The 23,898-nt window shown below is 41.6% G+C and overlaps 3 protein-coding genes across 4 annotated transcripts; all 3 read left to right on the top strand.

The window, feature by feature from the left end:
- The first annotated feature begins 725 nt into the window (after nt 1-725).
- Nucleotides 726-4,726, top strand: si:dkeyp-72g9.4. 2 transcript variants are annotated; one of them, XM_035650675.2, is made up of 3 exons: nt 726-1,293; nt 2,550-2,833; nt 3,606-4,726. In XM_035650675.2, the coding sequence occupies exon 3, from the start codon at nt 3,608-3,610 to the stop codon at nt 4,400-4,402; it is 795 nt and encodes a 264-aa protein (XP_035506568.2). In that variant the 5' UTR covers nt 726-1,293; nt 2,550-2,833; nt 3,606-3,607; the 3' UTR covers nt 4,403-4,726. The 2 variants fall into 2 exon arrangements, with proteins under 2 accessions (XP_035506568.2, XP_035506570.2); XM_035650677.2 differs by having other exon boundaries at nt 2,493-2,833.
- A 5,184-nt stretch (nt 4,727-9,910) lies between these two features.
- Nucleotides 9,911-11,195, top strand: LOC118319939 (platelet basic protein). Its single transcript, XM_035650682.2, has 4 exons — nt 9,911-10,136; nt 10,242-10,359; nt 10,675-10,752; nt 10,894-11,195. Exons 1-4 carry the CDS (start codon nt 10,073-10,075, stop codon nt 10,949-10,951), a joined length of 318 nt encoding a protein of 105 aa, XP_035506575.1. The 5' UTR covers nt 9,911-10,072; the 3' UTR covers nt 10,952-11,195.
- A 744-nt stretch (nt 11,196-11,939) lies between these two features.
- Nucleotides 11,940-19,512, top strand: LOC118319691 (putative monooxygenase p33MONOX). The gene is made up of 8 exons (XM_035650253.2): nt 11,940-12,090; nt 13,079-13,206; nt 13,367-13,554; nt 13,770-13,881; nt 14,052-14,179; nt 17,403-17,578; nt 17,798-17,964; nt 18,296-19,512. The coding sequence occupies exons 2-8, from the start codon at nt 13,179-13,181 to the stop codon at nt 18,499-18,501; spliced, it is 1,005 nt and encodes a 334-aa protein (XP_035506146.1). The 5' UTR covers nt 11,940-12,090; nt 13,079-13,178; the 3' UTR covers nt 18,502-19,512.
- The last annotated feature ends 4,386 nt before the right edge of the window (nt 19,513-23,898 follow it).

Below are 23,898 nucleotides of genomic sequence, written 5' to 3'. Positions count from 1 at the left end.
TCCATAACAAGAAAAAGACAGCAGCCTTTTTATAGGTTGGGTGCAAAGAAGACATGACTCATGTGACTCATGTGACTCACGGGGGATGGGGGGGGGGGGGGGGGGGGTTTCATGCTGACACACACACAAAAACAACTAAATGTCTTTCCTCCTGACATAGTAGCAGATTGTTGACTGAAGCAGGATGTGTATGAATCCAGTCCTGTGATCTTACATAAATATACACACCATGTAATATTGATAACGGATATGTCACATCATAAACACACTGAAAACCATATAATTATACATATTGTTTATCAATACGCATTGTGATGTAACAGGTATTTGCCTCCAAAAGAAATTACTGATGAATTATCATTGGATAATGAATTGTTCATACTACATGGAATTGTCCATGTACTTAAAAAGTTCCACAATTATTTGTTCCAACATTTAATAAAGTGTAGCATCATAAACATAACAATGTTGAAAGTATATTAAATGAATGTAACTGTCTGAAAAGCTGACTTTCCTTCTCCTTTAAATTCAGTTCAAACTGGTCCAGTTTGAATGGGGAACGGTAACCCGTGACAACTATGTGATTTTTCATAGTCTGGATTTTGGTGTTACCTTTGATGCTGCCCTCTCTTTTGATCGGCACATGAAAGACATCACCAAGACTGCCCCTTTTTCCACCGAGCAACAGCTCAAATTCTGTCTTTTCTTTCTACAGCAGACGCTGTGACCCCAAATTTTCTAATTTTGAAATTTTCTGGGTTACCATGTGCTAGTACTTAAGGTCTTTAAATAGTTAAGAATGTTGCAGCTTGAGTTTGAACAAAATCAAGATAATTTGACCGAATTACACCGACTTTTGCTTCCCTTTAATGGCTCCCTCCCCATCCATGTCAGACCAGACCTTGATTTGCTTCTAATGACATAAAAAAAAAAATCATGACTCAACAGACCTCTTCATACCTGGCTGTTCTCCTTGAACCTAATACTCTATCCCATGTTCTTCACTCCCACATATATAGGGCTCCTGTCTGTAAAAAAAAAAAAGGGGCAGGGCCTTCTATTGTGCCCACTTCCTCTGGAAGTCATTTTGTCTTACTCTGTTGAGGCATCCAGACTTAAAACGAATCTGTTGGCTTATTCCGTATCTTCTTCTCCTCTCTGTTCACCCTATTCATTCATGCTCTCATGTGCTGGACCATGAGCTGACCAGGGACCTCTCTCCTTCTCCTGGCTGTTGGTGCTTCATTCCAGATGTTTTGGATCTGGCTCCTCGTTCCCCAGGAGTTCTAGCGTGTGGGTGTCCTTCTCTTAGAAATGTGAATAATGTGCTTGCTTGTATGTTTTCATCTTTCCAGGTATTCATGATGGAGAAGAGGTCGTGTGACTTTTGTTCTACCTGTTGCTGCTCTTCATGGAATTTGCAGCATATCCTCTTATATAATATGCTTCATTAATGTTTACAATCTGTAATGTCGTCATCCTGATTGTCCGTAATCTACTAGTACCAGTGTGCTATGTTGTTCTTTCTTTCTTTACACACATCTATTACATGTCTGTCCATCCTGGAAGCGGGATTCCTTCTCTATTGCTCTTTGTGATTTATTATTATTTCCCAGAACCTTTTAAAGAGGATGTTGTCATCTGACTTGACTTGCTTAAACATGACCTGTACATGAAGCCTTGGGTGTAAAGCTCGCTAAAGCAAATGGCCCCGAGATCCCTGCTCTCTAGCGAGACCACAACAGTGCTCGACCTTATGTTTTATTAATTTATTGACATAGTAGGATATATTGTAGCCTACTTTGGGTTTCTGCTCAGACATATGAAACACATGTAGCCTCCACATTCTCCTGTTATGACATGTAATTTGTAACATGTTTAAGAAAATTAATATAATTGATAGTCAATCACATTTTATTTTGTATTATGTACTGTGGCTAACTTTCTTCCCAGATGAACATAGTTGCGAAATTTATAACTAGTCCGATCCTCATTGAATCAACAAATAGGGTTAGCCTTCAAAATTAGTGGTCTGATGGTTTGCATGAGGTTGGCCTGGGCCTTACTCAAATTCCCAGCCTGAATTATTGTTTCAGTCCACCCCTGCAATTGAACATGTGCAAAGCTCTCACATGTGCATGCAACTATCTGCATGATGCACATTACACGCTCTGCAGAATAATGTCAAACAACAGCTCCACATTATGTGGATTTCTGTTTTCACGAAGCATAATTCAGTTTAGCAAATTTGTCAAATTTACAATGGGTGACTGCATTCACTCAGAGTCAGACATTTTTAGAAATGTTTCATCTTGAAAAACTTGAGAACAAAATAAACCCCCCTTACCCTTCCTTATTCTTCTTTTACTTTTTCCCCCCTCATCTCTTTTCTCTCTCTCTTACCACCCACTTTCTCCTTTTATTTCTCTATTCTGTCTTTTTCTCTCGTTCCCTCTTTCTCTGCCTCTGTTTTTCTTTCTCCATCAATGCAGTCGGCCAATGACAGTGAGTGCTGGGGCTGAGGAAATGGATGTTGTGTCTATTTTTAGAAGCAGGGAAGGAGGGCAAACGAAAAGTAAGAGAACGGGAGGGGGTGGTGGAGGAGGAGGAGGGCTGTGAGGAGACGACAGATCTGCATTCTGCCTCTGCCTCTGGTCAGAGACAGTTGGAGCTTTACAGTTCGCTCAAGGAGAAGCGGCATCACCAGCCAGAGACAGCATCAGAAATAAAATACGTATCCAGCTTCAAAAAGAAAGAGACTGCAGACCGATATTTGAGATTGCAAGAGAGGACAAAAGAAGAAAAGGACTCAACAAAGACCATTTTTAAGAAGGTGAGTGTGAACGCAAATGCAGAAATACCTTACATCATTTCTGATAATGCACAAAACTGAAACTACACAGGCTGCCTATTCTGTGCTGCCCCCCAGAGCTGCTGTCATGTTGCCAGTTTTAGCAGTTGTGTACCAAAGGTGCGGTCTAAATTTAGCAATGGTTACACCTTGGAAGAAACAGGGAGAGGCTGGTATTTTGGTTTGGCTTGCACTATTTTTGGCATAGAGGTTGAGACAAAAATATACTGTGGGCTACACTCAGGGTTATAACAATATGGGGTTGCAGAAGAAAAAATATAGGCTGACACATTCTGTGGCTTTGCATGACTGGGAGGCATTTGAAATAGTCATCTATTTATGTTGCATCTCGCTGCTCCTTTCTGGGGTTGTTTGTATTTTGGTCTGTTTACTCTGCCTCTCCAGAGTAAGCAGATGGTATATGAGGAGGGAAAGAGGAGAGTCAGGAGAAGGCAGAGGAAGGTGTGTATGTGGATTAAATATGACAGATACAGCATTAGGACCAAAATAGATCTCCAGACACAGATGTGTTCATATAAACTGATTTCAGCCAATCATTTTCTCGACATCCAGTTTTGTGTTGAAATCTGCTTTTGAAAGGACGTGTCCCAAAGACTGAAAGGACAAAAGACTAACTGAATTTACTGTAAAACTCAAAACAAAATCCTTGACACTGGCATACTGTCCAGTGTATGTTTATAAGCCCAAATATTTCACAGATGTCTGACTTCTTTCCTTGTTGTCTTTCTCTCAGCTATGCGACCGCGGTCCAGACTGCTGTCCAAGAGGAGACTCCTGCTGCCCACAATCAGAGAGGGCACAGAGGAGGCGGTGAGGGATCTGAATGAGGCCAACACACTTCACATCGCCGGCCACAGCCAGTCGGTCTCCTCGGAGGACTACCTCCTCTCCATCTGCCACCTGGCTCACCCCACCTTCCCCATCAGAGACGTCTCCCCTGACAACATCCACACACGGCAGCTGGATGCTGTGCACCAGAGGCTGAGGCTGTCACGGCACAGTGTAGGGAAAACATCAGCCAGCTTTGAATTCAGCCCCACAGAGGAGGCACAAGCCATGGATGTGCAGCAGCCAGAGGAGAAAGAACTGAGTGGTGGGCTGATGCTAGGCACCTTTGACCCCCTGGAGTATCTTTATGGGCACCAGAGCGACCTCTCAGGAAGTGTGAGGAGGGTGTTTGTGGAGGGAGGGTTTATAAGACAACACGGGAGTGTATGGGAAGACCAGGCTCGCTCCAGAGCGCACAGCATCCCCCGTGCCTCCAGTCCAGTCCTCCCACGCCAGCGCAAGAGCAGCCTCCCTGAGTTCCACCCCAGCACTAACACTTCAGCTCCGAATAGCTCTCCAAAAGACAGTTTATCCAGGTCGGAAGCCCAGAGAGGAACCCCAGCAGGGAGAGGAGCAGAGGGGGGGAGGCAGAAGCCCACGGTCAAACAATCCCTGATCTCCCAGTGGATCTCTGACTGCAGGTCAGCATGGAGAGAGGCGCGTGTGCGAGTCTGCATGCTGCCGGCAATTGCTGAGATGTAGGACACAAATGTAAAGACATTGTGACAGAAGACGTTCCTCGATGAAGTATCCTGGTGCATGAGACATTGGCATTAGGAGAATATGTAGAAGTGTGTTATGCAGATATATAACAGGGAAATACAGATGCAAGTAAATATTGTCATGATTGTCAAACTGTAATGTTAAATCAATATTAGTAATTGCGATTACAACCCTCCTACTCTTGATCTATGCTGGTGATCATATGAAGTCATGAAAATAGCCAGATCTGCAAAATCCTTTTATACCTTTCTGTGTTTTGTGAACGGTATATGAATAAATAAACCAATATTTTGATACTCCAAACTATCCGATCAGGGTTTTTTTCTTCGAGCAGCGTTCTGTGTTTCCTTGGATATGTAAACCCCTTCGAAAAGATTGAACTCCACTCTCGGCTCTGCTGCTGCCAGGGGCTGGAGTTTCTATGGTAACTGTCGTGGGATCCTGTGCTGGTAACACAAGTGTGGAGAAACACAGGCTGAGAGAAGATGACACCGCTGAACCTGAACACACACGATGCACACAACAACATCTGCTGCTTCGCAACAGATTTGCCGGCATGTCACAAGGAAAAGCAGGAAGGATGCAGACGCAATAACCACCCCACCAGGGACGTTTACTGATTCAACATTTTAATATCGCAAACTTTGTCACAAGGAGCCTAAACTTTGAAATTTTGAATACATTTTATAAAAATAATACATCGGATTTATATAACGCTTTCCCAGATGCTCAAAGATGCTTGTAATATCCTCTGCTCTGTTAGAGTGGGGCTTTGCCAGAAAACACAAGACAGCAGGAGGCAAGCCTTGGGTGTAGTTTTCAATCGGAAACACTAGAGGGCAGGAGTACATCATGCATCCCTCAGGAAAATACTATGCATAACCAAACCCATCAAACTTTTTCATAACCTCAAATTTCCTGTGAGCGGTTCAAGCCCTCACAGCAGGCCTACTTGTAATATTGATGCGCCTCTGTGTGTGTAGTCTTTTTTAGCCCGACAGTTAAGGATTTAAGGATCAGTAACATGGTCCCAGCAACAAAAGCTGCATTGGGACCCAGATGCTTTGGACATGGGAATGGCAAATCACTGCATTTATAAAGTGCTTTTCTAGGCTTGTCGACCAGCTAAAGCGCTTTCCGCACACAGACACAGTAGTAGTTTGAGCTACTGAAACATTCCATTCGAGAGTTAAATTCAGCAACAATATGTCTTACAGTGTTTCAATTTAGCAGTGAATGAATCAATCGGAATGAATTAGTTTCTGCCAAAGAAACAATCGCTTCAAGGATTGTTCTCAGCATGTATTACAGATCATGTACTGTAACAGTGATACTGTTTCTGGGGGTGTTGCTGTGGAATTGTTGATCAAATATACTAGTGCTGTGAGCCCCATGAACAAAATTAATTTCATCTCCATCGTATTGGGGTGGAGGCAGGAACGTCTGCACGCAAACTCAAAAACTAACGCCATGATACAATATCACTACAGTGAACTGTAAAATATGTAACTTCTAACTGGGTGATTTGATCATTTAATATCAAACATAATTTTAACAAAAGTCAAATTGTCTTGCAGATAAATTGTTGCTTAAATAACCATATATCACAATAAAATTGAAAACAATGCAAATGTCCATGCACATCCCTCTGTGACATCAGATGGAGAAGCATTTGAAATCATTCTCTTCGGCTTTTCAGAGCTACGAACTTGCTTTGACGTGGTAACAAGTGACACATGAGCACAATAGTTTAAGTGTCTAAGCCGAGGCCCCACAATGCTCCTTTTAGTTAAACAGCTTAATTAATGTTTCAGATGTATTACAACTGTGGTTTTACTTTTATGGTTTTGGCCAACATTCCAACAAGTAATGATCACTTTGCTATCATTAGGTTGATTGCTGAAATGTGGTGATGCAATAAATAATAAATACAAAATAAGATCGACACATCAGCTGTCAGACAATCACACAGGTCTTACAGTACATACCTGCGTAAGTTAACACAAAGGGTTGTTAACAACAGATTTTTGGTGCTTTGACTTTTGATTTGACCAAATAGAGTGGCTTAGTCAATCATGGCTAAATAGTCTAGTCCGACTTCATTCAACGTCCTGATGTCCCCGGTTCTCAGCAGCTACACTGGCAGCACAAAATATGATGTTCTAAACTGCCACAAAAGAATAAAGTTGTACACCTATTAGTGAACACACACACATACGCATCGGAACAAAGGGGGGAGTATGAAAGTCGATGGTTCCAGTAAGAGAAAACCACCCTCACTGTCACAGGCAAAGACAAGGGTCTCACAGAATCTTCTTTTCACACTTACCTCATCACTGCACACTGAAAGGCAAGGCCATGTTTCCAGCCTGGTAGCCAGTGAAAAAAAACTGAATACATACAGTATGTATAAACCATTGTCAAATATGTAACATTTATTAATACTTGGTTTGATGAGTTCATTTCTGAAAATTAGGCCGTTTAAGACAAAGTTAGGTAACATAACTTTTTAAACCTAGTTGACTCCGCAAACGGTAGCTCAGTTTCACTACCCTGTGAGGTTAAAAAAAACAACGCCATTTTATAAATCAATTCATTTGTAAGACATCATTCTTATCTTTAGCTAGTGTAATGAAACCAATCTGAAGGCTGAATAATTCAATATGTCAGGAATAAACTCAACAATGCAGTGGAGAGAAACAACCACACTAAGGAGCCACAAAAAAAAGAAAGATCCTCAGAGTAACAAGTGAAACTGATGTGCCCTTTCATAACCATGACTAATAAAGATTATCGCCCTTCGTTAGAGTCCCTCAGATTTATACAGTACTATGATTTTTTAGAGGAGGATTATAGCCCAAAGCTGGGAGGCTATGAACTACTACTGCTGCTGTGTACACAGTAGTTCAACTACCTCAGGGAGATACAGCAATTAATGATACTCACAAATGAATACATATTTACGATGTAATCATCTATTGAGATAATAGTCATTGACAGGGGTTATGTTTCTACAGGATGAGTCAACTTATTGTTTGCATCTCCACTACCACTGTTGAATAAAGGCAATATTCATTTCACTGTGCAATACTTTTGTGCAATTATTGCTATTGCTCTGTATGTAGTATTATTATATTTTATCATATCTTATAGCTTTTTTTCTATTCTGCTATCCACTTGGCTGCTATAACACCAAAAGTTCCCAAAGGATTATCTCATCTGTCAGTTTCTTGAAAAGCGCTCTATAAATCCAAAGTATTATTATTATTATTATTATTATTATTATTATGATCTTAGAATATCAAAAACTGTATAATAGAGTACTGTAACTTACTTGTGTTGGCCCTTTTAAAGGATTTGAATGCACATTCATGGATTTTGTGTACTGTGTATGTTTCCAGTCCAGCGTTTCAGTCCTTTTATTTCATCATAGCTTGTCCACTGACTGTAGAAGTGACTTTTAAATGAAACGAGAAGTGCAACCACAACAGATTGTGAACCCACTGTCTGCAGAGGAAGAGACTGCTGACGTTATTAGTTCCTGTAGGTTCATTACAACACATGGTCACATTTGCTCTTAGTGAACTGACTTGCTTCACAGAATGGAAATATGAATTATTAAAGTTGGTTATAGTTGGTAATCCCCTTGCAGGCACAAACCCACATTCACCCACTTCACATTCGATAGGGCAGACCAAAAAAAAATATATTTCCAATGAACTATGCAAGTGCTCATATGTGTGATAGAGTTAAGTCAACCCTTTTTTTCTCTGTGCCAGTGGTGGAAGGAACAGCCTGTACTCTACTGGTGTGAACTTGTGCTCGCTCTTGTTCCGATGCAACATTAACTGGTGGGATGTATGAAAAATTCAAGCGTGCTAAGTGCAGTCTGTCTGTCAGAATGGAAATGGAGTATATGGGAGGTGACAATAGTAAACTGTACTGTAGCAACTGTCTAATGATTTCGAAATCCCTGTGATGTGTCAACCAGAGAGAGTCTTGTTTCAGAGCTCACATCTCTCAGCTCTCTCATATATTTTTTTGTGCTTTAGTAGTATTGAATGTGTTATAAGCTATCCTGTGCGACAGACAGGTTCTGGAGAAATCACTCTTGTGACCACCTGACCATTATTTAGTCTGTACCATTGTGCAGCAACAGATGAAAGTCCCTTTCCCTTCAGTGCCAGGGAAGACCCATGTGTCTTAAATTAGCACAGGTTGGTTTCGAAAGATTTGAAAAGCATCATTTGATGATGCGCCAAATAAAAACACATTTACAAGAAGAGGATAGTTTGAAAGAAGAGATAGTAAAAGAAACATCTCAAGTTTAACATAATTATCTTCAGATATGGTGTTTTTTTTAAGCTGCACTGAAGCATTACATGCTCCTGTGGCCTTACACAACTTTTTCAAAACCCATTTGATAAAATGCACTGTCATGCTTAAATGGACAATTCACTCACATTATAATAAAACATTTTCACATACATATGGATAATGTAAATTGCCCTGGTTTTGAGATATCTATCTCTGAGATTGATCTCTAATATAGGAGGTATGACCACTACAGACACACAGTAAGTGACAAAGTAATATCCCATTTGTGTCCCCTATCATTCTTATTAACAGCCATGTGTTCCCTAATACACTTCATGGCAAATATATAGATTTCTGGAAAGTGGGGTATAATTTCCTCATTCTTGACTATTCATCTTCCTGTAGTTTCAGCTTTGTTTCCAGCTTCAGGATCTAAAGGCAGAAGAGAAAGGCGAACGGAAACCTTAATAGAAAAGGGGAAAAGGGAGGCGGGGTTTCACTTCGTCCAGAAATGTGAAACTCACATTCAGACAAAACTCTCTCCTGAAAACCAATATGAAAATTAGACGGTGTCATATAATAAAAATATTAGTGAATCATTTGCACCTTAAATGTCACAACAGTAACATGAAATGGGGGGGGGGGTCCGATCACCTACACTTTGTGTTGCCATTTGTAAAAGTAGCCCACACATATACAAACTAATTTGATTAAATCTTTCTGAAAACAATATGACAATCAAGTACTGACACATCAAATAATTTAAAACATTTTCCTGATAGTGTAAGAGAGGATACAAAAAGATGGTGAAGAAAAGAAATTAAAAAATATATTAAGAAAAATATTTACATTCTGTTTTCTTAATGTTCTTAATTCCTCACTTTAACATTTATTACCTAAATTCCCCCCCCCAAAATTAGTTCTTTGACAAATGTTGTGTTATATTTGTATTCTTTGAAATAAACTCTAATGTACTTCTATAATCTGAAATCTGGTCAAATTATTAGTAACATAAGCAGATGGAAAAGAAGGTTGAATACAATGGAATGGGTGAGGAGTGTTTTTTCTCTGTTGTGGTTTTTTGAAGTTTCACTTTCCATTCAAAAAGAAATTCCCCTTGATCACAGGAAGGATGAGGTATGTGACTTAAGAGCATATTTAAGACGACCCCTCTGCCTCTACCCCTCACAGTGCTTCTGGCAACATACTTTGCTGCCTTTAACACTCGCTTATCTAGCTGCACTCATTAAAAATACTTTGTGACATCTTCAACACAAACACCAAGATCTTTTTGCAGCATCACTGCCATCTTGACCAAACAGGAAACCAAAAATGTCCGGCATCATCAAAGTGTGCCTGCTCCTGGCTGTGATGGTCTGCGTCTCTACTGCCCAACGTAAGTTCTTACCAACTTCTTCATCATTTTGGAGCTGTCAGCTAGAATCCAAAAGGATTGTGATTAGATGAAATGTTAATTGTTTCTCATTGTCTTCCTCTATAGACAATGAATCAGGACAGAACTGTCTGTGTCGCAATGTCAGGAATGACATTACCAAGTCCAATGTGAAGGACATCCAGATCTACCCGGCAACCATCTTCTGTGACAGAGTGGAGATTGTGTAAGATACATTATTTGAAAAATCTGAGAATGTTGTGGGATGTTATACAGAGATATGATCATATAGACTTGTTGAAGCTCGAGTAAGGCATTTTATTTATACAGAATTAAATTATTATGTTTACAACTGTTCGGGCTTGTTGAAGACTAAATATTTAACACTGATGTATATTTTTAAGGCAGATCAAAAATTATGAAAACTACTTATGCATAAGTCTAGCTGAATGGCGCTGCTTTGTATCTGTTTCTCTGCTATGTTTAAGTTAAAAAAAGGAGTCTCTTAATCTGAATTTCTCTCTATTCTCCCTTTCAACAGTGTCACCGCCAGCAGCGGCCTTCGCTACTGCCTGAACCCCAGGGTGAAAAAAGTGAGAGCACTCCTGGCAAAGATCATGTGAGTATATATACAGACCTGAATCCAAGCGTCATCCTCCGCAATTCTCCGCACACACTGATCTAAACATAACATAACGCATTCTCCACACCGCTGTAATGTGTCTGACGGTCGATCTGCTTGTTTTCTTGTCATTTCTAGGCGGAGCCAAAAAACCACAACCACTCGCCCAGACAGCAGCAGCACAGCTCACATCTGACTCTCTCTGACTCCATGGACGAACATATGACCTCTGACCACCTGACAAATGCACCTTCAATGAATGTCCAATGTGAAATTAATGAAACTTTTTGGTCTATTTATCTTCTATTTATATTTTGAGCTCTCTAAGCATATCTCCGTTCTACTTTATTTCCTCTGATTTCGAGGGCAATGTCGAAGTTTTTCCTGCATATCGATAACTTTTGTTTTTTAAATAATAAAAAAAATCAGTGGCACATGGAGTAATTGTTGTCTGCTCTCTGATACTGTCTGTGACATATATCAACAGTGCTATCTTGTGGTTCGGGGCAGCCAATGCACATGTCGGTTCACATACTTTGTGACACACACACTGCGTGAGGCATCATGGGGAGTTACGCTCTCAGGTGTCTTTTAGACACAATGAATGGGTCTTACCAGGCGGTTTATGTAGCAGATACCAGACACTGGAGGGCAGACTCTGGGATTACAGGTCAACAACCCACGAACACTGTGTTTTCCCACTCAGCTTTGTCAGGGGTGGCTCAGTTCAGCTTGAGTCTCATAGGCTGTGCTCCTCTACACACACACACACCTCACCTGGACTTCGCCTTAAAATGTAACGATTTTTGTCTGTGCAAATGGATTAGGCTCTTCACCACATGAGTAATACCTGGACCACACACACACACACAGAGAGGGAGAGATTGAAAATGGCCACTTCAAGCATGTTGATGTTGAATTAAAGCAGATAAATATGAACATACTTAAGTTGAAATAACAATAGTAATAATAATAATATGAATAATAAAAACAATAATAGTAATAATAGTAATAATAATAGTAATAATATAATAGTAATAATAATAATAAAATCACTTCACTCGTCCACATAATAATACAAAAACAAAGAGAGCCAAGTGTTACAGCCAGCCTTCGGACCAATCCCATAATGTTCCGTGTGCGACCGGGGACGACGTGACAATGGGCTTCCGCCTGTCAGCTGTTTGCTCCCCGGGAGAGACTCCACGTGTCCAAGAGTCATGGACGAATCGACCGCCAAACAAACACGCTGCACTTGTGTCGCTCGCTCCGGAAACTCGCCGCGGCTGCGGAGCAAGCTGCTCGGGAGCGGACAGGGCACATCGGCGGGTCGAGGTAAGTGTCGGACTGAATGCGCGACGAGCTGTTTGTCCTGTGGCGTGAGATGATGTCTTCAAAGAAAGACACATGCTGCAATATGCAATGAAGGGCGTGCGTGTTGCATTATGACTGGTCCATACAGTCTTCTCGGTTTGTAACACTGGGGTAGTTCTAAAGGAAAATATTCCTGCAGGAGAGTTGCTTGTGTCACTGTGGGCTAATTATAGTCGGTTTCCTTATGGGCGTTATTCCCATAAGGCGCGACTTGGGTCCCCGTTTTGCAAGTCACTGTGTCTGCCGTCTGCCCCAGTGCTGACGTGAACAGCGGATCCATGCCAGCCGTCTGCAGAGCTGCCCGGACAAGGAAATAGTATCTACACAAAATCTGCTCAATTCACGTTTAGATTTTCATCATCAGCGTCATCATCCATCTACATTCATTCCGATGAAGGAGATGCAGGTGGATTCCAGGGAGGGGGAAGTGAGCTCAGTCACTGATAACCCCACCACACAATAAAGGGACTGGAGGAAGCATTCTCTCTATTTTTATCACAACAAGGAACCAAATGCAGAGCCGGTTCCAGTCAATCAAACGGCAAACAGTATTTCCCTGATTCCAAAGTTACATTCCTTGTGCAAGTCACCTGCTCTAGAACACACTTGTGCTGCGCCATAAAGAGAGAGGAGTAGCGGCTGGTGCTGTATATGGGAAGATGACTCTGACATTAACCGATATTAATGACACTGCGGTCACCAGACTCCCTGGTTCTATTTGGAGCGAGTCAGAAAAAGACACTGTGCACTGTAAATACAAGTCTGTGTTGTGTTTATTCTCTGACTCAACCACGGTTTGGCTGACGAAATATGCAGGAGTACATTTATTTATCACGTCTTTAACGCCGTGTTAATGCACACGGTGCGTGTGCGTGCGTGCATGGGAGCAGCTGCAGGACGTTTCTATCTGTCAAATGACCCTGTACCGCTGTGCCATGTCATGTGATAGGGTGTTCTGGTTTGGAGTCCAAACTCGAGCAGAGCTGACCTCCCAACTGTCAGCCACTGTCGGAGTCTCCTGTGGCCACCCTCTCTGATCTGGTGTCAAAATGGCCTCAAGACGGGGAGACCTTCCAGGTAATGCAGATAATTTACAGACAAAATTAGACCCTGAGTGAAAAATTTTAACATTTTCTACCTTCTGAATTGTTTGCTGTTTCTGCACAGGTATCAGAGATAGTTACCGTGTGCAAAATAAAACACAGTTCTAACATTTCTGTTTATTTCCATATTTCAGCAATCGACTTGGGCACGTCGTCCTCAATCTTTGGCGTCTTATCGTCTCCTCTTGGAATTACTAGGCACAATATGAGCTATGATGAGCACATGGATACCCCCATGAATTCACCACCCCCAGACATGACTGTTAACATGTTATGGAAAGACCCTGTCATCCCGCAGCACAAGTTCAGGAACACAGCAGAGGTGCTTCCCTGTTTCTTTGTACTACCATTACCTGACAGAAATTGTTTTGGAAATATGAACGGGTTTCCTGAAAAACATGTTCTATGTTCTGGCTGGTGTGAAACCTGTTCTTGTGGGTGCATGCTGGCTCACATTGAAATTGCTTACATTTATCTATTCTCTTATTGTTTTAGTTTTTTTAATCAATCATAACAGTATATAAATTGTGTGACTAGGAAGGTGAGAAGGTTGGGAAGTTGGTGACCTTTGAGGCAGCCGCACCAGCCAAGTCCCCGGTGCCTGTGGTGAAAGCCAAAGCCACCTCTTTAATGAGCTCACTTATGATCAGTAAGTTGACAAAAACTAATAACTCAATTGAAGAACATTCATTTTCATTTTGATGAACTGCATAAGGTAAGTTAATGAACAATCTTCCCAAGAATCAGCTGACTATAATGGAGTGGACGCATATCAAAGCACTGTCTGATTTCCCCCCACTGTGCCCTTTCTTCACTTAGAGCAAACCCACGAGAACCTCCAGAGGTTTGAGCACCAGGCAGGGCTGACAGACACGAGGTATACTCCCCACAAAGGCCTCTCCGCTGAGGAGACCCGCTTTCACCGACTGGTTGATACCACGTTGCCAGTGAGTATAAACAAATGTGAGGTATGGAAGTTTGATTTGTGTGGAGAAGTGAAACATTTATTTCTGCCCTAAAATCAGCGAAATTATTATCTCTTCAAACCTCTTAATGTGTATCTTGTGTCAAATAGCGAAAAAAGAAAAAACTCTTCAGCACCATATGACATCCTGCTGGAATATTACAATGTTGAGGTTCACAGAAGGAGAGAGCTGTACATGCACATCCACACGGGAGGCTTCCTGTGAGTGTGTGTGTGTGTTTGTGTGTGTGTGTGTGTGTGTGTGTGTGTGTGTGTCAGTTTGTGTGTGTGTGTGTGTGTGTGTGTGTGTGTGTGTGTGTGTGTGTGTGTGTGTGTGTGTGTGTTTGCACGTATGTGTGCGTGTGTGTGCAAGCACAAAAGTTGTTTTCTTTACTATCAGTGACCCTGGCCTCTGTGCCCCAACTACTCAACTGACCACTCACAACTTACCTACATTCCATTGAACACATAAGATCACACACACACACACACACACACACACACACACACACATTGTGAGGACTATTATAGGGACTATTATATTGGTTCTTAAAGAATTTCAATACTTGTATTATTTAAAAAATATATATGTCTTTATTACTATTGTTATTGTTATTGTCATATGCTAATATCATATTGTATCATGTAAACTGCGGGCAAAATATGGAACAAAACCTTGGAACAAAACCTTGGTAAACAAATTACGTAATCCGCTCCCTGTTGGTTCCATAGCATGTGTTGCCAGGCAACGCCCTGCGATGAATCAAGCCCCTTCATTCTCCGAAACGGACCAATCACCGAGCTCCTACCACAACAAGCGTTTCGGAGGCCGACAGCGGTGTGTATACAGACGACAGCGTCTGTGTTTTCGAGAAATAATTGTCCCTTAAAGTTGTTAAAAACAGCGAATTATGGACAAAACGAAGGAATCCACTGGACTGGAGCGTCAACGAAAACGTGTCATAAAAAGGTATGTCGACAAGTCCTCGTAGTAGGCGAACAGTTCCTCCAGACGGAAGCAGGCCGTTAGCCCGTGTAGCTCCGAGCTAACCACGGTAAACAAACTCTTCTCTGCAGGCAGTGATCGACCAAAGTTTACTTTGATCAAAGCTCAAGTTCAGTGAAAGCGTGGTGCTCCTCGCTGAGCCAGAAGCAGACAACTGCAGCAGGCTAGATAACGTTAGCTCACTATGTAGCTCGATGTTACGTCGCAGCCACCGTTAGCTTAGCTTAGCACCCGCTAACCAACGTCCGTGCTACACTCATCGGTAATATGACTTCATGTGAATCAAAATACTAGGAAGGGAAATCATACGAGACCATTCAAATTTGTATTTCATGTTATTGTTAAGACCATCCTCGTAACCCCCCCGCCCCCTTCCAACATGTTAACATCTGGTTTAGGATAACATAGGCACAACCTCCATTGTGCTTGATAATATAGCAGTATACATTATTTGTGTTAAAATACATGTGCCTCAAACGTAAATACACGAAATGTTCTAATGCACTCACGAGAAGCACTGGGTCTACAACCCAGAACATGTTTTTTTATATTTATAAATAATACAGAAATAGGTTTTACACTTGCCAAATGCTGAGTGATGCATTTTGAGTTCCTGGCTGAGGTCCAGCAGGGTTACTGGCAGGGTATTAAAGTCGTCGGGTGTGCATCATGTTATTCATTTGCACAATGGCCACCGACCGGAGCGGAATGCAGGACCACGCACACTGGACCGACTTGAGATTGGAAGGATGTTCATTTCATGGATGGAAATATGCCTGCATTGAATGGAAGCTGAACACGGAAAGCATTCTTCCAGATATCATATCTGAATTTAATCTTAGTGTCAAGGCAAGTAGTTTTGTTGTCAGTTGTCAGGATTAAAAACTGCACGTTCATTGGTTGAGGAGAACCATACCAGGTGGGCCGTTCCATGCGACCTCTTTTAAATTCATGGGACCTTACAAAATCTTATAGCTCCACTCCAACACATTTTAAGTTATGATTTTTGGAAATTTGACCTTTTCGTCAAATTGTGATTCTTTGTGTGTGTTCTCAGCCTTACCAATTGCTTATTTTTCACTGGATTGGGTTGAAATTTGGACTGAACATCAAAGACACCCTGAGGATAAAGTACAACATGTATTCATTTAAAAATAGTTGTTGCTGAATTTACCCAAATGAAGAATCTTGAATTTACAAAAATGAATGCCTCCTTCCACTAATTTTCACTTCCTTGCAACAATTCTGTGTGTTATTACTACAGTTCCATAACATGTAGAAGTTATATGGTCATGCAAAAAAGTTGAGTTCCTAAAAACCCACTCTTTTTTGAATGACATTTTGAATGTATATTTTCCGAAAAGGGATTCATTTGATTTGCTCGAAACATTTTATGGGAAAAGTGTTAATGTTCATTGCAGATATATAAGATATTAAAAAACTCTGTTTCTGCCACGTTATTGACTGATATTTGCTTTGATTGGCTGAAACTTGCTTCATCCACGATGTGAACTGGCAGGCCCTGGTGGTTGAGTTGGCATGGAATGACCCAGGTCATATCCACTTGCGCTTGTGGATGTGCAGGTGAAGTCAGTGTTAATGGGCCAGTAAACGATTTTAATTCAATACACGTTTTGTAGAAATCTGCAAATATTTCCTCACGGTTCACTAGCTGCCAGTTCTGTGTGCAGCAGGAAAAGAATCTGGGTTTTCGGCTCAGCCCCGGCTCTGTAAACCAAAACCATAAAAATGTTTTTTGATGGTAACTAATAAAGTGTGTCACCATCAGATAACTATAATTGCATCATAGATTGGTCCTCAGTGTTTCTCTCCCGCTCTCTTTTCCTACCCACACCACGTGGTCACAGGTGATAGGCTCTGAGGACCTGTGACGCACTTTGTTATTATCATTCTCAATCGGCTGGTTCAGAAAAACATTGCTGAACTGTTGCATTGTGTTCATGGAGTGTTTACTCTTTGAATACGATCAATCCTGACACTTTGTTCACGTAGACATGAGCGGGGTAAATGCTGTTTGTACAGGGTGCATAAATCAATCATGAACAACCGGCCGACCCTGGGTTTAATGTTGAAACGTTTTAAAGCACTTTCTAATATATAGGAGGATGATTCTGGATCAGCGGAGGGCTTTCCTTCATTGTTTGTCAGTTGAATTGCTTGTTTTTTTTCCTCTTTGCAGAAGTTGAGAATGCCAAGCGGGGACTTCAAAGAGGACAGGCTTACAACATCAGCACAATCCACCCCAAGTGGCACCCCCTCTGTCACCCCCTCTGTCACCCCCTCTGTCACCCCCTGTGTCACCCCTTCTGTCACCCCTTGCGTTAGTCCCCACACATCACCGGCTGTCAACCGCAGGTAGGCACCATGCTGGTGTATTGATTGGCTCATACTCTTATTTGATACAAGCACAGACAGAGATATTTTGTTAACTTCAGTGGAACCAGACGTCCTAATCATAACATGCTTCATTAACCAGCTAACTGTTTTAATAATGTGTCTGTAAGGTGTATGACATGCCCCATAGTTTATCCTTTCAAGTTTTTATTTTATACTCATTGTTTGGGGGGAGCACAGGACCTGGTTCCAGCTGAGTCCTGCGCCTTTCCTTGCCACACCAGAGCTCAGTCCAAACCGCAGCACAGACATGGGAGGAAATGAAGGAGGGGATAGGTGGAGCTTCTTTGGAACTCGGTCTGTGGTCCAGAAGTCCCCCACTGACCCAGGCTCTGAAACTAGCACAGGTGAGAGATCCTGCATCTGTATATTGACCTTATTGAAGTATTTCTTAAATAATAATGCACGGTAGAGTGAATAGATTTCCATAGCAGTAGGTAAACCTCACACCATGAAAAACTGTGGTGAAGCCTCAGTTTTTTGTGTTTTCTCTGAATACAATAATGATGGTTCCACTGCCACTGGTGAACCCCTCGCCCTTGAATTACTTGAGGGTTTCCCATTGACCCAATGTGGGTTTGTCCAACCATGCAAATGATCTTTAAAAGCATCAAAGTTAAGCTGATAACAGCCAGATTTAGGTCTTTAATGACAACATCTACCACTTTTCCCCTGCAGGATTTTCACTGCAGTCCTACTTTGGCCTGCACAAGTCATCCACCATGGACGGCACCAACACCCAGGTCAATCTCAAAGTGCAGGACCCTGCCAACTTCATGCCCCCCAAGATCGATATATCTGGCATTGAGGGCAAGCAGGTGCCCCCACGGCCGCACAAACTAAAACCCCGGGACATGAATGTTTTAACACCTTCGGGCTTCTGAAGCCAGACTGGCTGTGCTGTTGCAATTCTGTACCACATTCTCAGTAGTTGTTTTTTTCTCTGTCTGGTTGCTTATTGGTTTTCTAACCTTCATGTGTCCCTCCCTCTCCACAAATTCACCAAGGCTGAGAGGAATGAGGACCACCGATAGTATTGGCTTACTAGCCCCCGAGACATCACTGCACTGTTACTCCTCCAGCGGACCTACAGTATTCACATCGATTGCTATTCACCCAGGCCATCCCCTTCCTATCTCTTCCAATGTATTGGTCCAAATAAAACACCAAATGAAGTCAATTTAATTTGTTATCCCGAAAGATGTTACTGCTTTGAATTATTATTGTGGTTTTCTCACGTAATAGGTGCATTGGCATCCATTGCCCTGTGCTATCCTCATTCCATTGTCAGGTGTGGCATGAGATCGACGTCACTGAAGTATCTTCTCTGTCCCGTGCTTAAGTTAATCACTTCAGCATTGCCACTCATGCTAAAACTGCCGAGCTATTTCAGTTTCTAATGCTCATTTGCCTCATTTGTACCATTTTTTTTTTTTTTTTTAGATAGGCTCACAGTTTGTATTTGTGTAGTGTTTCTCTGTTGGCATGCAGAGTACAGTGTGCTATGACTGACATTGTGCCTAAACTTGCAGCGTGTTTGATTTTGGCTTTCTTGCTGTATAAGTTCTGTTTTTTTTTGTTTCATATGGAAGAGGGTCTTATTTTACTTTGACAGTTTGACTGCTGGTGATTTAATTATCATCATTTCAACGTGTATTTTCATATTGATCTGTTTTAATTCAACATTGTTCATTCAAACTGTTAATATTGTTTCAGCATGATTCAAGTGGCAATTTTCGTGTGTGTGTGTGTGTGAGCGTGAGTGTGAGTGAGAGCGCCCACAATCCAAGAATCCCTGCTGTTTTATTTGAAAAAGTTGATGAATACAGTACTTGCACAAGGGAGGTTGTCTCCATCTAATATCTGTAAATAAATCTAATGGTAACAAGCCAAAACGGTTCTTTTGTTTGTTAGTTCCTCAATGGAAACATTTGGATGTGCATGGAAAGACGCGACACTCCCACGTCACACTGTTCACTCGCAGCACATTAACAACATGATGCATTTTTATTGATAAGGAAACACTTTATTTGTCTTTGGCATTTGCAGTTTGCTCTTTCTGCAAACAAAAATGCTCTTGATTGACCAATGTAGTGTCCTTGAAACTCAAAAAATAAAACATAGCCTAACTCAGACCGGTCATTTTGGAACAAGACCATATATTTTTGCCAACCATTCACATTTCTTCATTGTAAACCAAGCATCATAGTAGTATTTATAATATATTTGTATATTCTGTGTTCCTGGGAAAAACAATTGGCACCAAGTGAAAAATTCTATAGCTGTATCAGCACAAAAATCTGAAAGTTGACCCAAGTGGCGACAACATGCAAAGATTTTGCACCAAGCTTTAACTGCAACTTTTGGCCACAAGATGGCGCAACAAGCTCAAAGTGAAATCACTGGGTTGTTAAACGTTAACCCTTTTTATTCATCGAAAGCTCAAACACCTTAGGTTCTTTGATGTGGTACTTTCAACACATCAAAGACCAACTGCATGTAAGCTGCACTTTAATTATCTATGATTTAAACTACGATATTGTTTTTTCCCCCCTCATATGACAGAGTGAGATAGATAACCATGAAATTAATTTCCTGATTGTCTAACACTCAGGCATGAAGGGCCGCGTTGAGAAGAACCAGAATGACAATAAAAGGCTCTGGTGACTAGTTTATCAGCTCATCTGCTGTGTACACACATTTAATTAGTATTGCCCTGTTGTTGTAAAGAACATTCTTTTTTTCTCTCAGCAATTATCTTGTAAACAATACCACACCATAGCTATATATTATTGCCTGCCCGTCCCTTTTTCGCCAAATCAAAGTAAACAGTCGAGCCATCAGACAATGAGCCATCATGGAGAAATGGTAGAGAGCAGAGTCCGATCCCTGTAGGCTCAGCCATGAACTGGAAGGATTTACAGCCCAGTTACAGCTCTGTTACTGTCCGATGCTGTTTGGCAGCAGTGTCTGTACATAGGGCAGATTTTTACAGGCTGTCTGTTGCCCGCCCCCATTCCATTAATTACAACAGAACACTCATACTGTATGATATTGTGCTTTTTATATTGTACTTGTATTGAAGAGTATAGGTGAATGATGAATTGGATTTGCTGCTGTAGTTCTCACGAGGAGCACGGCTTGTGGCAAACCTTCACTATCTTCCTCGTTGACTTTTCATTTTTGACTTTCATTTACTCAGAAAGTAGCTGGAACTTCTGAAGGAAACACTCCTTGACTTAATTACAGGCTGTTGTGCGTCCATGTCTGGTTTTCAGATGGTGTGACAGGAACAAAGGTGAACGTCAAATGAGACGGACAAGTGCAGACAGAGGACTGTTGGTCAAAAGCTGGACGTGGACGGTCATTAGTGTCTAAAAAAGTGATGGTTAGATGGACACAAAATGAAAGGCAGAAAGGGAATAGGCCCAAGGAGGTACATTGAATTCGGTGTAAGAGATTGGTAAAACTACAAACAGATATTTAGTCTTGGGACACATTTCTGCGAGAGGCATGCAATATGGCCAAGAACAGAGATAACTGTGTCATAAACACAAAGCCCCCCACAGTAAAGCGAAAGGCAAGAGAAGCAGTGGGTGGTGGAGTCTGGTAGGGAGTGAAAATGAGTAACAGGAAAAAAAGTGAGCAAAGGGTGGAGTGCCCCGGCAGTCATGACATACTACAGATGGCTCTTCGACGTGATGTGGGTTTTGTGACCCCCCCCCCCCCCCCCCCCCCCCTACCCCACCCCCACACACCCCCGTTCGCCCCCACCTCGTCTCTGATCCCACAGAAATCATTTAGCTCACTCACAGATGTGCAAAGCCATCCACCAAAACAAACAGTAAGGTCTCAGCTACAATCTGACGTGACACGCTCACTTACTCGTCATTATTTTTTTATTTTTTTTAAATCCCACAAAAAAAACAAATTCCCTCCTTAACAATCTGAAAAACAATGACTTTCCTCCCGCAGACTGTATTTTAATTCCACACACCCCTATGACACAAGTTAAACCTGCTAGTCTGGCCAAACTACCACAATGTGGACAGGATGCGATGCCAGTGTTTTCAAGAAACCATGTCATTTTTTCAAGTTCAGCTCATTTCCACTGATCAAAGTGTATGTGTGTTAGTGATACTATGTCTGGAACATACTTCAGACTGTGAATGTGCGCTGTATAAAGGTCAGCGTTGAGGAAGATTGCTTGAACTTTCATCTAATACATGTGGGAGTGTTAGAAGAACTTTGTGTCAGGGCGACTCCAGGAGTATTTCAAGAAATCCTCTCAGCAGCTCCTCGGGGCACACAGTCGATTATTGAGCTGCTGATGCCTGACCTACAAAGAGAAAGTATTTTCAAGTGGCAACAACCTTTTTTAAAGGCTCCTGTGATGTAAAGCATGTGGTGCATTGGTGTTTTCTGTTTTAGCTGATTTTTTTGAAGTACACTAAATTATTTGACAAGACGATATCAACAAGAGAGAGACAACACATTATTGTTGGGGTTACATTTCATTTATAGCTTCCAAGTTATATACTGTATACGTTATCTTAAATTCATCCCTTGCCAATGATTAATCCCCCGAATCTCATCTCGGTTTCTCAATCTTAAATATTCTGCAGTGACTACACCTTCTCCTTGTTTAGGCTACATCCACACTGATACGTTTACTTTTAATAACTGTTTTAAAGCAGCTCGCTAGCTGCCCCGACCCCGCTCATCAGACACACAAACCTCTTGCTTTCTGTTTTGCTAGCTACTGTAGTCTACACAATGGCAAGGTAAAATAGGAGTAACGTTCACACGTTTCAACTGGAAACCAACTCCAAAGATAGGAAGAAGCGTGAATACAAGTCGATGTATCAGAATGACAGAATGGTCATTTATTTATCGCTCTTATTTCGCATATGATGTCTTGCATCATGTAAAAAATTATTGTATGAACATGTTGAACAGATTAAAAACTTGCCTTTCATTGGAGGGGTTCTTAAATCTCACAACCTGTTTGTGTTACAAGCGTCTACCAGCCATGGTGATGTTGTTTTTAAATAGGTAATCTTGTTATTTGCAAAATGACCCAAACAGCTGGTGAAAAAACTTACTGAGGGCTTTGGAGGGGGTCCCTATGCTGCTGGGTGGGTCTGTGTCATATGCTACAGCAACTGACTCCAGAACCACATCTGGGGCTGGTTCACAGTGACATGGCCCGGAGGTGAACCCACTCAGAGGAGGGGGGGGTACACGTAGGGAGCTGAGCAGATGATGACTGGTGAAGTTCTGTGGAAGTAAACCTGAATCATGCCTTCTACCCGGGGGGTAAGGTTGCAGTGTTACGGCTATTAACACGGATGTAGGTCACACACAAATCAAATCAGCTTGTGTTATGTAATACCTCCCTGCTGTACCTCATAAACTGTGAAGCTGGGACACACATCTCCAAGAACTCCTGCTCCTTTGGGCTGTGAGAAAATATACATGGATGTAAAAATTGGAACAATATTTAGAATATTGAAAGCAGAGGTGGATGGGCCTTTGCACCATCTAACAAGTGTGGGGTGCTGGCAGGATGCCAGTTGATGCTGATTTCAACTCCAGAAAAAATAAATTCTACGTGGAATGCATGGCTGCCCATATGATGTACGTTTTGTATATATGTAAACACTTCCTGTATTTAATTACACAATGCTGGAAAACACACACCAGACATGCATTATGTTGCTGTATATCAAGTGTAGAATAGAAAATGTCAATTAACCCGAATGTTGCAAAAGGCAAATTTTTCGTTGCCAGTAGGTGAACCAGTGGCTTTGACTGAATATTTGCACTGTAAATGTCGTCAGGCCGAGACTCTTATCAAACGTGTAGAGTTTGTGGCAGAGTGGACAATGCACAGTATATCTGAGTAACAGTAACTTCCTCTTTCATGGCAAATCATCCAAGGATGCATCCATAGACAACTCATTCAACACAAAAACTCAAAAAGATTTGCAGTTTAGCATCACAAGTGTCTTTAGATTACATTGACCCAATCTGATGTCAATCGGATTAATGCTCCAGGAGGAGTTTGTTAAAGTACAACACTTTTAACCTTTGGCAAACAAACTGACACAGACTTCAAAATGGCTGACTTCGCATTGGATTTAGGGAATGGCCCCAACAGGCCTTTTCTAGATGTCCATTTAAGATAAGATATACCTTTATTCGTTCCACAATGGGGAAATTTTGATACCTTTAGGTGAAAAATAACACAAGGGGTGTTTTTTAAAACTTTGTAGGAG

This window comes from Scophthalmus maximus, chromosome 9 (assembly GCF_022379125.1).
Source record: "Scophthalmus maximus strain ysfricsl-2021 chromosome 9, ASM2237912v1, whole genome shotgun sequence".
In the NCBI taxonomy this organism is placed as follows: Eukaryota; Metazoa; Chordata; class Actinopteri; order Pleuronectiformes; family Scophthalmidae; genus Scophthalmus; species Scophthalmus maximus.
The sequence above is the reverse complement of the archived record's forward strand: the minus strand, read 5'-3'. Positions and strand labels throughout refer to the sequence as shown.

What these genes read in the sequence shown, in the direction of transcription:
- si:dkeyp-72g9.4 (XM_035650675.2), top strand. Translation starts at nt 3,608, where the DNA reads ATGCGACCGCGGTCCAGACTGCTGTCCAAGAGGAGACTCCTGCTGCCC.
- LOC118319939 (XM_035650682.2), top strand. Translation starts at nt 10,073, where the DNA reads ATGTCCGGCATCATCAAAGTGTGCCTGCTCCTGGCTGTGATGGTCTGC. An exon ending in TGTGACAGAGTGGAGATTGT is followed by an intron (nt 10,360 to 10,674) that starts GTAAGATACATT and finishes CCCTTTCAACAG; the next exon opens with TGTCACCGCCAGCAGCGGCC. An exon ending in GCACTCCTGGCAAAGATCAT is followed by an intron (nt 10,753 to 10,893) that starts GTGAGTATATAT and finishes TGTCATTTCTAG; the next exon opens with GCGGAGCCAAAAAACCACAA.
- LOC118319691 (XM_035650253.2), top strand. Translation starts at nt 13,179, where the DNA reads ATGGCCTCAAGACGGGGAGACCTTCCAG. An exon ending in AAGACGGGGAGACCTTCCAG is followed by an intron (nt 13,207 to 13,366) that starts GTAATGCAGATA and finishes TCCATATTTCAG; the next exon opens with CAATCGACTTGGGCACGTCG. An exon ending in AGTTCAGGAACACAGCAGAG is followed by an intron (nt 13,555 to 13,769) that starts GTGCTTCCCTGT and finishes TTGTGTGACTAG; the next exon opens with GAAGGTGAGAAGGTTGGGAA.